This window comes from Lupinus angustifolius, chromosome LG08 (genome assembly GCF_001865875.1).
Source record: "Lupinus angustifolius cultivar Tanjil chromosome LG08, LupAngTanjil_v1.0, whole genome shotgun sequence".
NCBI lineage: Eukaryota > Viridiplantae > Streptophyta > Magnoliopsida > Fabales > Fabaceae > Lupinus > Lupinus angustifolius.
The window spans coordinates 7,837,162-7,851,536 of record NC_032016.1 but is presented as its reverse complement, the minus strand read 5'-3'; the positions used below and the strand labels follow the sequence as shown (position 1 = coordinate 7,851,536).

At 35.1% G+C, this 14,375-nt stretch overlaps 2 protein-coding genes across 7 annotated transcripts; both read right to left on the bottom strand.

Moving 5' to 3' along the window:
• On the bottom strand, positions 561 to 4,758 carry LOC109353868 (transcription factor bHLH128-like). Its single transcript, XM_019596227.1, has 6 exons — positions 4,696 to 4,758; positions 2,982 to 3,353; positions 2,401 to 2,532; positions 1,983 to 2,048; positions 1,474 to 1,542; positions 561 to 909 (listed from the first exon to the last, which is right to left on the bottom strand). The coding sequence occupies exons 1-6, from the start codon at positions 4,756 to 4,758 to the stop codon at positions 856 to 858; spliced, it is 756 nt and encodes a 251-aa protein (XP_019451772.1). The 3' UTR covers positions 561 to 855.
• Positions 4,614 to 14,105, bottom strand: LOC109354458 (transcription factor bHLH128-like). 6 transcript variants are annotated; one of them, XM_019596967.1, is made up of 7 exons: positions 13,914 to 14,105; positions 13,800 to 13,877; positions 7,035 to 7,375; positions 6,454 to 6,585; positions 6,036 to 6,101; positions 5,527 to 5,595; positions 4,614 to 4,962 (listed from the first exon to the last, which is right to left on the bottom strand). In XM_019596967.1, exons 1-7 carry the CDS (start codon positions 14,065 to 14,067, stop codon positions 4,909 to 4,911), a joined length of 894 nt encoding a protein of 297 aa, XP_019452512.1. In that variant the 5' UTR covers positions 14,068 to 14,105; the 3' UTR covers positions 4,614 to 4,908. The 6 variants fall into 6 exon arrangements, with proteins under 6 accessions (XP_019452512.1, XP_019452513.1, XP_019452514.1 ...); XM_019596968.1 differs by having other exon boundaries at positions 7,035 to 7,372; XM_019596969.1 differs by having other exon boundaries at positions 7,035 to 7,369.

The window sequence follows — 14,375 nt, the reverse complement described above, 5'->3', positions numbered from 1 at the left end:
AGTTTCATTGTTACATGGGTATGAGAAGAGTGAAGAGTCACAAGTGAGACACCACATCTTGAACCAAAACCTTAAGGCATTAATTCTATGGGTCTTTCCTTCTTATAAACTCTTTCATTCCTCCCCGCATATCCAATGCAGTGCCATTTGTTGCTAGTTGCACTTATAATCTGACACTAAAGTGTGATGCACTTATACTACTTTCAAACAATAAATGAATTTCACACAGGTTGTTGAACAATCAATGTATTGATCATAATTGTAATTGGATATGTCAACCTAAAGTTACTTGAAGCAGTAGATATTTCCTTTTCTGGAAGGGTCAGTGGAATGATGACCCTTTTTTCCTGCATCTGAAAATGAATATTTCTCTTTCAGGCAGGAAAAAATGCAATCATTGATAAGACATATGTTGTATGAAATATAATTATATATGCATTTTCATTGGTTGCAATCTTCTATAATAATTCCAAACACCAAACATAAAATATAACAGATTTCATTCCAAAGTGAAGCAATTTAGAACAGGATTGATCATTTTACTCTACTTCAACATATTCTCACTTCATTTTCAATTCTGATTCCTTGAAATTTAATCATTTATTGTCCCTGAAGTACCCAAACAAGAAGAAAAAATCTCACCTTCGGAAAGCAATTCTTGAAAAAAGGAAGAATTTGTCTAGACTGCAGATTACAAACATACATTATGTACATGGTAGAATTGATAAGCTACAATCTTCCTATTTGTGCATTAATCAATTAAGTAGGAAGGTACAAAATCAGTTTTCATTCTTCACGGTCAAAACCTCGACTTCTAAACATGTTGCCATAGAATCTCATGAAACAGATAACACGTTACATGCTTTCTTTGCATCCACAAGTGCAGTTCTCAAGTTCATTGTGAAGTTTCTGAAAGAGGGTGAAAAGATATGCAATCAAGATCACAGAGGTGTATGTATTAAGAATTAATTAATGCTTCACTTTATACTTAGCAATCCTTAATTCTGAAATATATGAAATTTTCATTATATTACAAATTACATACTAGCTTTGCTAAAAGCTTACACAGAGAGAGACACAGTCACACACATTCATACATATTTGATATTACTGATGTTGTTATTTAACACTACGCTACAAGTCCACAACGAACAGTCCGAGTCGACATGTAAGTTCAGTACCTTTATGCTAAAATGGTTTTAGTAAAAATAAGGAAATCAGGACTAAGGAGAAGGGTTATTCCCTTTTTGAGTTGATAGAGAAGATTTTATTAAACAATCAGAGGCAGAATATCTTTACAAGCAAATATATGAGCCTCAGCAGCGGCATCCTCTACTATAAAGTGAAGACTATATTCTTCATACAGATTAAATGATTCATATAAAGACATTGTTTTCAAATAGAGCATTTTTATCTGCATGCATAGACATTAAAGCTATTCTACACAGTGAAAGGTAAGGTATTGTTACACACCTGAACTTGACTTTGAAGACCTTTAATATGTTGAACAGCCAAATCCAGCATGTCTGAATAGCTTGTTTGCTGTATTGACATTTTCAAACAAAGTTAAGCTACCTGTAATATAAACTTCAGAGACTGATTTTTGACATATAAATTATGTCATATCAAAGTATGATGCTTTTCCCGATTCAATTATAGAATAGATTTGTATTTCCGAAACAATGGGCTAATTGCATGATCTATAAAAAATCATATCTAAATTACCCAAAACCTACTCTGTAATTACAAACTGAGGTGTGAATTTGGCAAGTCGTACACATAATTCAAACTTTAGTAATTTAAACAAGGACTAATAATCATGCAGTATGATTTAAATTTGAACCCATACTTAATCATTACTCGTAAGCAGAGGAATTTACGTCCATACTCTTTAAAATATAACAGAATATGAGCAGCAATGACATGTGAGAGCTAAAGAATGTTGCCTGGCACAAAATGGCTAAGGAAGAAACCATCATTACCTTATCCATATTTGGTACAAGGTCCTGTAGTTTCTTCAGCTTCCCACTTATTCTAGTTCTTCTCTCCTGTGTACATGAAGAAAAAACGATAATCGTTATGACCGAATCTGTGTACAAGTTGTGAGCTGATCTACCAATGAAGGACCACAACAATAATGGAACCCCAAAAAAAGAGGTTTTTGTTATTGCTGTTTGATCCTACCAAATTAAGCAAGTACACTTGTATGCACAGTTTCATGCATCGTTATTGACTCAGAAACTGAGAAAGGTTTTAACTTTTAATTCTTAGAAAAAATACAAAGAAGAAAGCATCCATAATGTTTTAATAATTCCATCATGCACACTGAAACCCTAAACAAGGATGGCCATTTTTCTGACAAAATGTTAGAGGCTCTCTTTCAAAGCAAAAATTACTAACCCGTTCTGCAATGCTACGTGGATGAGTAGCACAGCCTCGCTTAGCACGGATTTTACAAGGGACAGAATCTTCAGGAATATGCAATAGGTTTTCCACTGTTGCCATTTCCAGAGTTGTTTGTGGCAGACTAAACTGAAGAGGAGATTCAATGAAATTTGTAAACAGTTAACCAGCTAACAAACTTAGAAGCAAGATAAATGACGTTAATACAAGGAGCAGATAAAAAAGATCCTATGAGAACTACATGTCAGCTGCAACATAATGGTAGTCAGTGGATTCAACAAATGATCCTCCGATAGACAATTTTGAAAGAACATTAGTATCTTGCCAAAAGACAGACATATTTACTTAAAAACTTGTTTTAAATAAAATCATTAGTTGATTGTTGTATAGTTCTTGGAGTTGCTATTAGACAAAACATACCATTTTTTTAATGAATGGTCAAAAGAGTCCTTGAAACAGTCTATTCGCTGGAAAGTGTAATATTGCATACATTTACCCTCCTCAGACCCCATTAGGTAGGAGTCTCGTGCATTGGGCTTCCAATTTTTAATGAGTGGTCAAAAGATAGTTGCTTTTACCTGAGATTCCAAGGCATTGAGACAGTTTAGAATATCTCCATCCATATTCTTAGACCGTTTGGTTGGTGGGGCGGAGAAGACAATGGAATTAGAATTGTCCCAAGGTTCCATTCCAAAGCTAGTGGTAGCATAAGAATGCACAGGTCTATGGTGGCCATTATCAGAAGTGGTACCCTCCTCAATATTTTCACTCACTTCCGATATCTGGGAAAGAGAATCTTGACCCGTGAAGCTCAATTGAGTCTTCAACCTTGAAACTGTATGGGCGTGGCCACTGTTGGAGATACCATGTCCATGGGAGGAGTAGGTTGAGGCACCCCTTGTGATTGTGAAGCCTGCTGCTGAGAAATGCAGTGTTACAGTATGTTCCAACTTTCAACAAGGTCTAACATTGCCATATAAAAGAATATGAAAAGAACAATAATGATGATAACATTGAGCTGAACACAATTTGCAACTCATGCTCAAATTAGCATCTGGACTAACTTCAAAAAGCAAAAAAATATTGTAAAGGACTTCTTTGCAGTTTGCACATAAAAAATCTACATACATCATTTCATTTTTAAATATTAAAATCATTAAAACAAGATAACAGATCATGATAAAAGACACATGAGAATTTCTTTAAAAGCCATATATAGGATGCCTTTGAGAAAACAGTTTAATTAAGGGGGGAAATTATGCACCACAGTGTGAGAGTTTTATACATTGTCAGTCCATCATCCACCATTCACTTTCAATCATCACTCTTAAAAAAGTAATAAAAATGAATGGTGGACGATGTTTAGACTGATAATGCATATAGATATTACACTCTTTAATTAAACACTTCTTTAATTAATTTATTTTTCTTATTTTCATAAGCTAAATAGAGAGAGGTTAAAGGAAATTATTTCCATAACCTATTTTCATAAGTTGTTCAATAAACCCAAATAAACTCTATAAGGTCTTCCAAATGACATTATGTAAAGGCTATATCTGGCACAACTAGATGAAAGTTATGAGATTGTAGCTTAAAGGTGATAGATAAATAACTACCTTATTGATTTAGAGCTGTTTGGCAAAACTAACTAGCTTTTTTATCACCTATTAGAATAGTATTATTCTTCATCATATTTGTAAATAACTAACCTTTGGTTAGTTAGTTGGGACTTAGTTAGAATTCTGTTTCTAGTGTTTTGAATTCAGTTACTTTGTTAACTGATTACTTCAGTGCCATTTGTTGCTAGTTGCACTTATAATCTGACACTAAAGTGTGATGCACTTATACTACTTTCAAACAATAAATGAATTTCACACAGGTTGTTGAACAATCAATGTATTGATCATAATTGTAATTGGATATGTCAACCTAAAGTTACTTGAAGCAGTAGATATTTCCTTTTCTGGAAGGGTCAGTGGAATGATGACCCTTTTTTCCTGCATCTGAAAATGAATATTTCTCTTTCAGGCAGGAAAAAATGCAATCATTGATAAGACATATGTTGTATGAAATATAATTATATATGCATTTTCATTGGTTGCAATCTTCTATAATAATTCCAAACACCAAACATAAAATATAACAGATTTCATTCCAAAGTGAAGCAATTTAGAACAGGATTGATCATTTTACTCTACTTCAACATATTCTCACTTCATTTTCAATTCTGATTCCTTGAAATTTAATCATTTATTGTCCCTGAAGTACCCAAACAAGAAGAAAAAATCTCACCTTCGGAAAGCAATTCTTGAAAAAAGGAAGAATTTGTCTAGACTGCAGATTACAAACATACATTATGTACATGGTAGAATTGATAAGCTACAATCTTCCTATTTGTGCATTAATCAATTAAGTAGGAAGGTACAAAATCAGTTTTCATTCTTCACGGTCAAAACCTCGACTTCTAAACATGTTGCCATAGAATCTCATGAAACAGATAACACGTTACATGCTTTCTTTGCATCCACAAGTGCAGTTCTCAAGTTCATTGTGAAGTTTCTGAAAGAGGGTGAAAAGATATGCAATCAAGATCACAGAGGTGTATGTATTAAGAATTAATTAATGCTTCACTTTATACTTAGCAATCCTTAATTCTGAAATATATGAAATTTTCATTATATTACAAATTACATACTAGCTTTGCTAAAAGCTTACACAGAGAGAGACACAGTCACACACATTCATACATATTTGATATTACTGATGTTGTTATTTAACACTACGCTACAAGTCCACAACGAACAGTCCGAGTCGACATGTAAGTTCAGTACCTTTATGCTAAAATGGTTTTAGTAAAAATAAGGAAATCAGGACTAAGGAGAAGGGTTATTCCCTTTTTGAGTTGATAGAGAAGATTTTATTAAACAATCAGAGGCAGAATATCTTTACAAGCAAATATATGAGCCTCAGCAGCGGCATCCTCTACTATAAAGTGAAGACTATATTCTTCATACAGATTAAATGATTCATATAAAGACATTGTTTTCAAATAGAGCATTTTTATCTGCATGCATAGACATTAAAGCTATTCTACACAGTGAAAGGTAAGGTATTGTTACACACCTGAACTTGACTTTGAAGACCTTTAATATGTTGAACAGCCAAATCCAGCATGTCTGAATAGCTTGTTTGCTGTATTGACATTTTCAAACAAAGTTAAGCTACCTGTAATATAAACTTCAGAGACTGATTTTTGACATATAAATTATGTCATATCAAAGTATGATGCTTTTCCCGATTCAATTATAGAATAGATTTGTATTTCCGAAACAATGGGCTAATTGCATGATCTATAAAAAATCATATCTAAATTACCCAAAACCTACTCTGTAATTACAAACTGAGGTGTGAATTTGGCAAGTCGTACACATAATTCAAACTTTAGTAATTTAAACAAGGACTAATAATCATGCAGTATGATTTAAATTTGAACCCATACTTAATCATTACTCGTAAGCAGAGGAATTTACGTCCATACTCTTTAAAATATAACAGAATATGAGCAGCAATGACATGTGAGAGCTAAAGAATGTTGCCTGGCACAAAATGGCTAAGGAAGAAACCATCATTACCTTATCCATATTTGGTACAAGGTCCTGTAGTTTCTTCAGCTTCCCACTTATTCTAGTTCTTCTCTCCTGTGTACATGAAGAAAAAACGATAATCGTTATGACCGAATCTGTGTACAAGTTGTGAGCTGATCTACCAATGAAGGACCACAACAATAATGGAACCCCAAAAAAAGAGGTTTTTGTTATTGCTGTTTGATCCTACCAAATTAAGCAAGTACACTTGTATGCACAGTTTCATGCATCGTTATTGACTCAGAAACTGAGAAAGGTTTTAACTTTTAATTCTTAGAAAAAATACAAAGAAGAAAGCATCCATAATGTTTTAATAATTCCATCATGCACACTGAAACCCTAAACAAGGATGGCCATTTTTCTGACAAAATGTTAGAGGCTCTCTTTCAAAGCAAAAATTACTAACCCGTTCTGCAATGCTACGTGGATGAGTAGCACAGCCTCGCTTAGCACGGATTTTACAAGGGACAGAATCTTCAGGAATATGCAATAGGTTTTCCACTGTTGCCATTTCCAGAGTTGTTTGTGGCAGACTAAACTGAAGAGGAGATTCAATGAAATTTGTAAACAGTTAACCAGCTAACAAACTTAGAAGCAAGATAAATGACGTTAATACAAGGAGCAGATAAAAAAGATCCTATGAGAACTACATGTCAGCTGCAACATAATGGTAGTCAGTGGATTCAACAAATGATCCTCCGATAGACAATTTTGAAAGAACATTAGTATCTTGCCAAAAGACAGACATATTTACTTAAAAACTTGTTTTAAATAAAATCATTAGTTGATTGTTGTATAGTTCTTGGAGTTGCTATTAGACAAAACATACCATTTTTTTAATGAATGGTCAAAAGAGTCCTTGAAACAGTCTATTCGCTGGAAAGTGTAATATTGCATACATTTACCCTCCTCAGACCCCATTAGGTAGGAGTCTCGTGCATTGGGCTTCCAATTTTTAATGAGTGGTCAAAAGATAGTTGCTTTTACCTGAGATTCCAAGGCATTGAGACAGTTTAGAATATCTCCATCCATATTCTTAGACCGTTTGGTTGGTGGGGCGGAGAAGACAATGGAATTAGAATTGTCCCAAGGTTCCATTCCAAAGCTAGTGGTAGCATAAGAATGCACAGGTCTATGGTGGCCATTATCAGAAGTGGTACCCTCCTCAATATTTTCACTCACTTCCGATATCTGGGAAAGAGAATCTTGACCCGTGAAGCTCAATTGAGTCTTCAACCTTGAAACTGTATGGGCGTGGCCACTGTTGGAGATACCATGTCCATGGGAGGAGTAGGTTGAGGCACCCCTTGTGATTGTGAAGCCTGCTGCTGAGAAATGCAGTGTTACAGTATGTTCCAACTTTCAACAAGGTCTAACATTGCCATATAAAAGAATATGAAAAGAACAATAATGATGATAACATTGAGCTGAACACAATTTGCAACTCATGCTCAAATTAGCATCTGGACTAACTTCAAAAAGCAAAAAAATATTGTAAAGGACTTCTTTGCAGTTTGCACATAAAAAATCTACATACATCATTTCATTTTTAAATATTAAAATCATTAAAACAAGATAACAGATCATGATAAAAGACACATGAGAATTTCTTTAAAAGCCATATATAGGATGCCTTTGAGAAAACAGTTTAATTAAGGGGGGAAATTATGCACCACAGTGTGAGAGTTTTATACATTGTCAGTCCATCATCCACCATTCACTTTCAATCATCACTCTTAAAAAAGTAATAAAAATGAATGGTGGACGATGTTTAGACTGATAATGCATATAGATATTACACTCTTTAATTAAACACTTCTTTAATTAATTTATTTTTCTTATTTTCATAAGCTAAATAGAGAGAGGTTAAAGGAAATTATTTCCATAACCTATTTTCATAAGTTGTTCAATAAACCCAAATAAACTCTATAAGGTCTTCCAAATGACATTATGTAAAGGCTATATCTGGCACAACTAGATGAAAGTTATGAGATTGTAGCTTAAAGGTGATAGATAAATAACTACCTTATTGATTTAGAGCTGTTTGGCAAAACTAACTAGCTTTTTTATCACCTATTAGAATAGTATTATTCTTCATCATATTTGTAAATAACTAACCTTTGGTTAGTTAGTTGGGACTTAGTTAGAATTCTGTTTCTAGTGTTTTGAATTCAGTTACTTTGTTAACTGATTACTTGAACTATATTAGGTGCTTTAGTTTTCTCTATTCAGATTATTAAATATACCAATTGAGAAAATTAGTTACTCACTTTCCTCTTCTGTAACTTCTCACAGTTTCTCTCTCTCTCTCTCTCTCTCGAAAACCTCTTCCTCCATAACAGTTTCTTCTTCTTCTTCTAATTGTTCTTCTCTCTTTACATGGTATCACGCCATGGCAGCACCAACATCCAACACTGGGACCTTTCCTACATCATCGCCGCAATCTCCTTCCGCTGCATCGCCGATTGATGTGGTGTCGGCACCGTTAGTTCTCCCATCGCCGACAATGAAATTGACAGAAAAGAATTATCTAGTTTGGAGGCACTTCATGATGGCTACTTTAACATCTAATCGAGCAAATAAGTTTGTTTTAGGAACCGAAATTCCTCATCGGTTCCTCAATGAAGATGATCGCCTTATCAATCGAATCAATCCAGCTTATCTTCGCTGGGAGGAGCTGGATCAATCAATTTTTTCATGGATCCTGAACTCACTTTCCGAGAATCTTCAACCTAGGGTTGTTGGATGTGTTCATGCATGGCAGTTATGGGAGGAACTTGATTCCTTCTGTAACTCTCAAACCAAGGCTCGTACTTGACAACTGAGATCTCAACTTCGATCTATTTCACAAGGCTCAAATTCGATTTCTTCATTTCTCTAAAAAATCAAAGGATTAGTTGATGCCTTGATTTTCATTGGTTCTCCGATTTCTGTTTCGGAACACATTGACTACATCTTGGATGGCCTGAATGAAGAGTTTCAACTAGTAATTACCTCAGTTGAGAGTCAACCGGACCCTCCAACACTCCACAACCTTGAATCTTTCTTGTTAACTTTTGAGTCACGACTTGAAAAGAACCAAGGTACTTTCTGATGCACTTTCTGTCAACATTGCTTTTGATTCTTCGGTTTCCTCTAAGCAGGTTTCTTCACATACTCGCTCTGTTTTTCCTCATCCTTCCCTAATGGCACCAACATATCCAACCAAGAATGAAATGCAAGGACAATTCTCTCATGGCTATGGTAGTCTTGGATATTTTCGTGGTGGTAAAGGACGTCGAGGAAGAAGAAGTCACTATATGCCTTCTTCTGTCTTCTGTGATTATTGCAATCGCTATGGTCATGACCTTACTATGTGCTACTATGCACCTTCAAACTTTGGTGACTCAGTATCCTATGGTGCTCCCTATGGTTCTGCTAGAAACTACTTGTCTCCTCCTTCAGCACCTCGACACATCAGATATTCTAACAATTCTCCAATATCTCATTCACGTAGACCTTCAAGGTTTCCATCTCACTATTATCCAGATTATTCTTCAGATTTCTACAATGGGCCATCTAGAACATCAAACTATGATCATCAAATCCATCAGATTCTCTACTTGGACCTGGTCCAAATCGTGGAAGCAAACAACACTTTCACAATTATGCAATGGCTGCTTGTGCTGATAACAGGGACCAAACTAATGCAAAGGACAATACACATATTGCTTGGTATCCTGACTCACGAGCCACAAATCATCTTATAGCTGATCCTTCATTGCTTTATGAACCGATAGAGAAATTTGGCCACGAGCACATCTATATGGGTAATGGAACTGGTATCCCAATCTCTTTTGTTGGACAGTCTTCTTTTCATTCAGTTCTTAATCCTCATATCACTCTTTCATTAAACAATCTTCTATGTGTTCCCTCAATAACCAAAAACCTCCTAAGTGTCTCACAATTTACAAAAGATAATCAATGTTACTTTGAATTTCACCCTAATGTTTGTTATGTGAAATCTCAGGCTACTGATGAAGTTTTACTTCAAAGATCTCTAACTAAGGAAGGTCTTTATGTTCTTCATGGTCTTCATCAACTGTCTGGTCAACCTAGTTTTCCTATTAAGAACATTGATTCGAGTTGTACTGGTTTGCCCATTTTCAATACTGTCTCTTGTAATAATTCTAATACCTTTTCACTTTGGCATTTGAGATTAGGACATGCTCATGAAGCTATAGTCAAAATTGTATTGAAACAATGCAATATTCCCCATGGTAATAAAACTATGATTGATTTTTGTTCATCCTGTTGTTTAGGGAAATCACATAAATTACATGCTTCTCTTTCATCTACTGTCTATCACTTGCCATTCCAGTTAATTTTTGTTGATTTGTGGGGTCCTGCACCTGTTCATTCAAAAACAGGTTTTAGGTATTATCTCTCCATTGTTGATGCTTTCTCTAAGCACACTTGGATATTTCTTTTAAAACAGAAGTCTGAAACACTTTCTGTGTTTCAATACTTTCTCAAATATGTTCACACACAAATTAATCACTTTGTTAAGGTTGTGCAAAGTGATTTTGGTGGTGAATTTAGGCCTTTTGGTGAGTTTTTGAAATCTTTGGGCATTATCCAGAGACTTTCTTGTCCCTATACTCACCATCAACAAGGCACAGTTGAACGCAAACATAGACACATCGTTGAAACTGGTCTAACTCTATTAGCTCATGCTAATTTACCTATGGTCTATTGGGATCATGCTTTCCTCACAGCTTTCTCATAAATAGAATACCATCTCCTACACTTGACCTGCAATCTCCTTATAAACTCCTATTTGGTCAGTCACCTGATTACTCTCAGCTTAAAATTTTTGGTTGTGCCTGCTTTCCTCATCTAAGACCCTATAATAAGCACAAAATCAGTTTCAAAAGTTCAGAATGTGTCTTTCTTGGCTATTCCTTACATCATAAATGTTATAAATGTTTGTCCAAAGAAGGCAAAATCTATATTTCCAAAGATGTCATTTTTAATAAGTTTAATTTTCCCTTTAAACAAAGCTTCCAAGACATTCCAGTCCCTAGTCACAGTGGTGATGAATCTCTTGGTAATCCCTCTTTGCTAATAATATGTATGCCAATTTCTCCCATTGCCATTACAACTTCACCATCTAATCCAAGTTCTGCCCCTGTATCATCTCTACCTACTGCTGCAGAATCTCCTAATCTAGTTTTCTCACCACACTTTCCTAATGATGTTGAACCCTCTTCTCATACACCCACTCATTCATTTCCTACTATTGATGAGATCAGTACTTCCCCCAACTATTCCAGACATCTTACCTATCTTAGCTCCTATTACCTCTTCAATTCATCCTATACAAACTAGGTCCAAATTAGGAATTTTTAAACCAAAAGTCTACCTTGCTCATACAAAACCTACAAGTGCTAAAACTGCTCTTGGTATTCATGTCTGGAAAACAACTATGCAAGCTGAGTATGATGCACTTATGGCTCTAGATACTTGGACTCTTGTTCCACTTCCACCTCATAAACAGGTCATAGGTTGCAAATGGATTTTTAGAGTCAAAGAAAATCCTGATGGCTCAATCAACAAGTTTAAAGCTAGACTAGTTGCAAAAAGGTTTCATAAAAAACATGGTGTGGACTACAATGAAACCTTTTCTCCTGTTGTGAAACCAGTCACCATTAGAATTTTGTTAACTCTGGCTGTTACGTATCAGTGGAAGCTAGAACAATTGGAGATCAATAATGCCTTTTTACATGGATTTCTCAAGGAGAATGTCTACATGAACCAACTTGTTGGATTTCAACACAGTGACAAGACAATTGTATGTAAACTAAACAAAGCCATATATGGCCTTAAGCAAGCTCCTAGACAGTGGTTTGAGAGGCTAAAAGGTTCTCTGTCTAAACTTGGTTTTCAGGTAAGCAAGTGTGATAACTCTCTCTTTATTCACACTAATCTTACACACAAACTCAAGGAGGATGTCTACATGAACCAACTTGTTGGATTTCAACATAGTGACAAGACAATTGTATGTAAACTAAACAAAGCCATATATGGCCTTAAGCAAGCTCCTAGACAGTGGTTTGAGAGGCTAAAAGGTTCTCTGTCTAAACTTGGTTTTCAGGTAAGCAAGTGTGATAACTCTCTCTTTATTCACACTGATCTTACACACAAACTCTATGTCCTGGTTTATGTAGATGACATCATAGTAACAGGCTCATCTCCTTTTCATGTTAAACAAGTTATTTCTGATCTGAGCAACACTTTTGCTCTAAAACAACTTGGTCCCTTAGATTACTTCTTGGGAATTGAAGTTAAACATCGACCTAATGGTTCACTATTTTTGTCTCAAACCAAATACATAAGGAATCTCCTTGATAGAGCTAAGTTATCTTCTGCCAAGTTAAGCATCACTCCTATGGCAAGCAACTGTAAACTTAACAAACATGGAACAGATTTCTTTGAAGACCCAACCTTTTTCAGATCAATTGTGGGAGCTCTTCAGTATGCAACTGTTACCAGGCCTGATATTTCATACAGTGTGAACAAAGTTTGCCAATTTCTTGAAAAACCTCTAGTATCTCATTGGACTGCAATTAAAAGGATTCTCAAATACCTTCAAGGAACACAAACTCTGGGCTTAACTATCAATTCTGCACATTCTGGCTCATCAACTAGTACTATCAATTCTGTGCATTCTGGTTCATCAACAAGAAAACTTCATCAGCCATCCCTTTACTTGCCTTCTGTGATGCTGATTGGGCATCTGATATGGATGATAGAAAGTCAATATCAAGTGCTTGCCTTTATCTTGATCCTAATCTTGTCACTTGGTGGTCAAAGAAGCAACATACCATCTCAAGGTCTAGTACAGAAGCAGAATATAGAAGCCTAGCTCTAGACACACAAGAACTCATGTGGATTGAGTCTTTACTCACTGAACTTCATATTAGTTACACTATTCCTACTGTCTTTTGTGACAATCTTAGTACAGTAGCAATGTCATATAATCCTGTCCTTCATAATAGGATAAAACATATTGAACTTGATATCTATTTTGTTAGAGACAAGATTCAAAATAAAACTCTCACAGTTCAGCATATACCTTCAGAATTCCAAACAGCAGATATTCTAACAAAACCTCTTCCCAACAATCAGTTTATCACCTTGAGGAATCAACTCCAAGTCCAAGATAAAGATGCTAACATTTCCGAAGCTTTCTCCTTAGCTCTCCCTCAATTTCAGGGGGTATATTAGAATAGTATTATTCTTCATCATATTTATAAATAACTAACCTTTGGTTAGTTAGTTGAGACTTAGTTAGAATTATGTTTATGGTGTTTTGAATTCAGTTACTTTGTTAACTGATTACTTGAACTATATTAGGTGCTTTAGTTTTCTCTATTCAGATTATCAAATATATCAATTGAGAAAATTAGTTACTCACTTTCCTCTTCTCTAACTTCTCACAGTTTCTCTCTCTCTCGAAAACCTCTTCCTCCATAACTGTTTCTTCTTCTTCTTCTACTTATTCTTCTCTCTTTACATCACCAAACAGTTGTAAGATTTTTTTTTACTAAGTCAATAAGCTATAATCTACCAAATAAGTTATAAGCTACAGTTACTAAACAAGATCTAACTTAAAAGATATAAAAGATAATATAAGACTTTGAAGAGCAAATAAAGCAAGTATATTGAAGCATAAGCATTGTAGTTATAGTTTCAATGTAAATATTATACCATTATCGGGATGATGTAAAGTGGTGGCGAGGTGGTTGAGGAACCCGGCGGGGGAGCTTTTCTGGCGGATCAAATTGGATGAAGATCCTCCTCCGCCTAAGGCCTGAAAATTCGGCTCCGACGACTCGCCGGAGAAGTATTGAGGCGGTAAAGGGTGGGATCCGGCGCTGATGACGGCGTCAACGGCGGTGGTGAGAAGAGAACTGGGTGCAGATGCGTAACGGGTTAACCCGGTTTGTGAAGAAGAAGAGGAAGAAGAAGAATACATGGTTTTTTTGTTTGCTTGTTTATTTAATTTGTAAAGTTTGGATTAGAAATGAATTTATTTATGGAAAGTAGATAGATGCTATGTTTGCCAACTGTTATGCCACTTGGAGAATTATTTAATGTCACTATCACATTTTCTTCACGCCCGTCTACATTTGTTGTTCCACTTATTTGTTTATACCATTTTACGTGCAAAAAAATATGATTAGATAGAAAAATATTTAATAATTATAATTTTAATTTAAATAAAATTTTTTCCAACAAATTAGAAATAACAATACATGAAATGGTACAAAAACGAATAACATA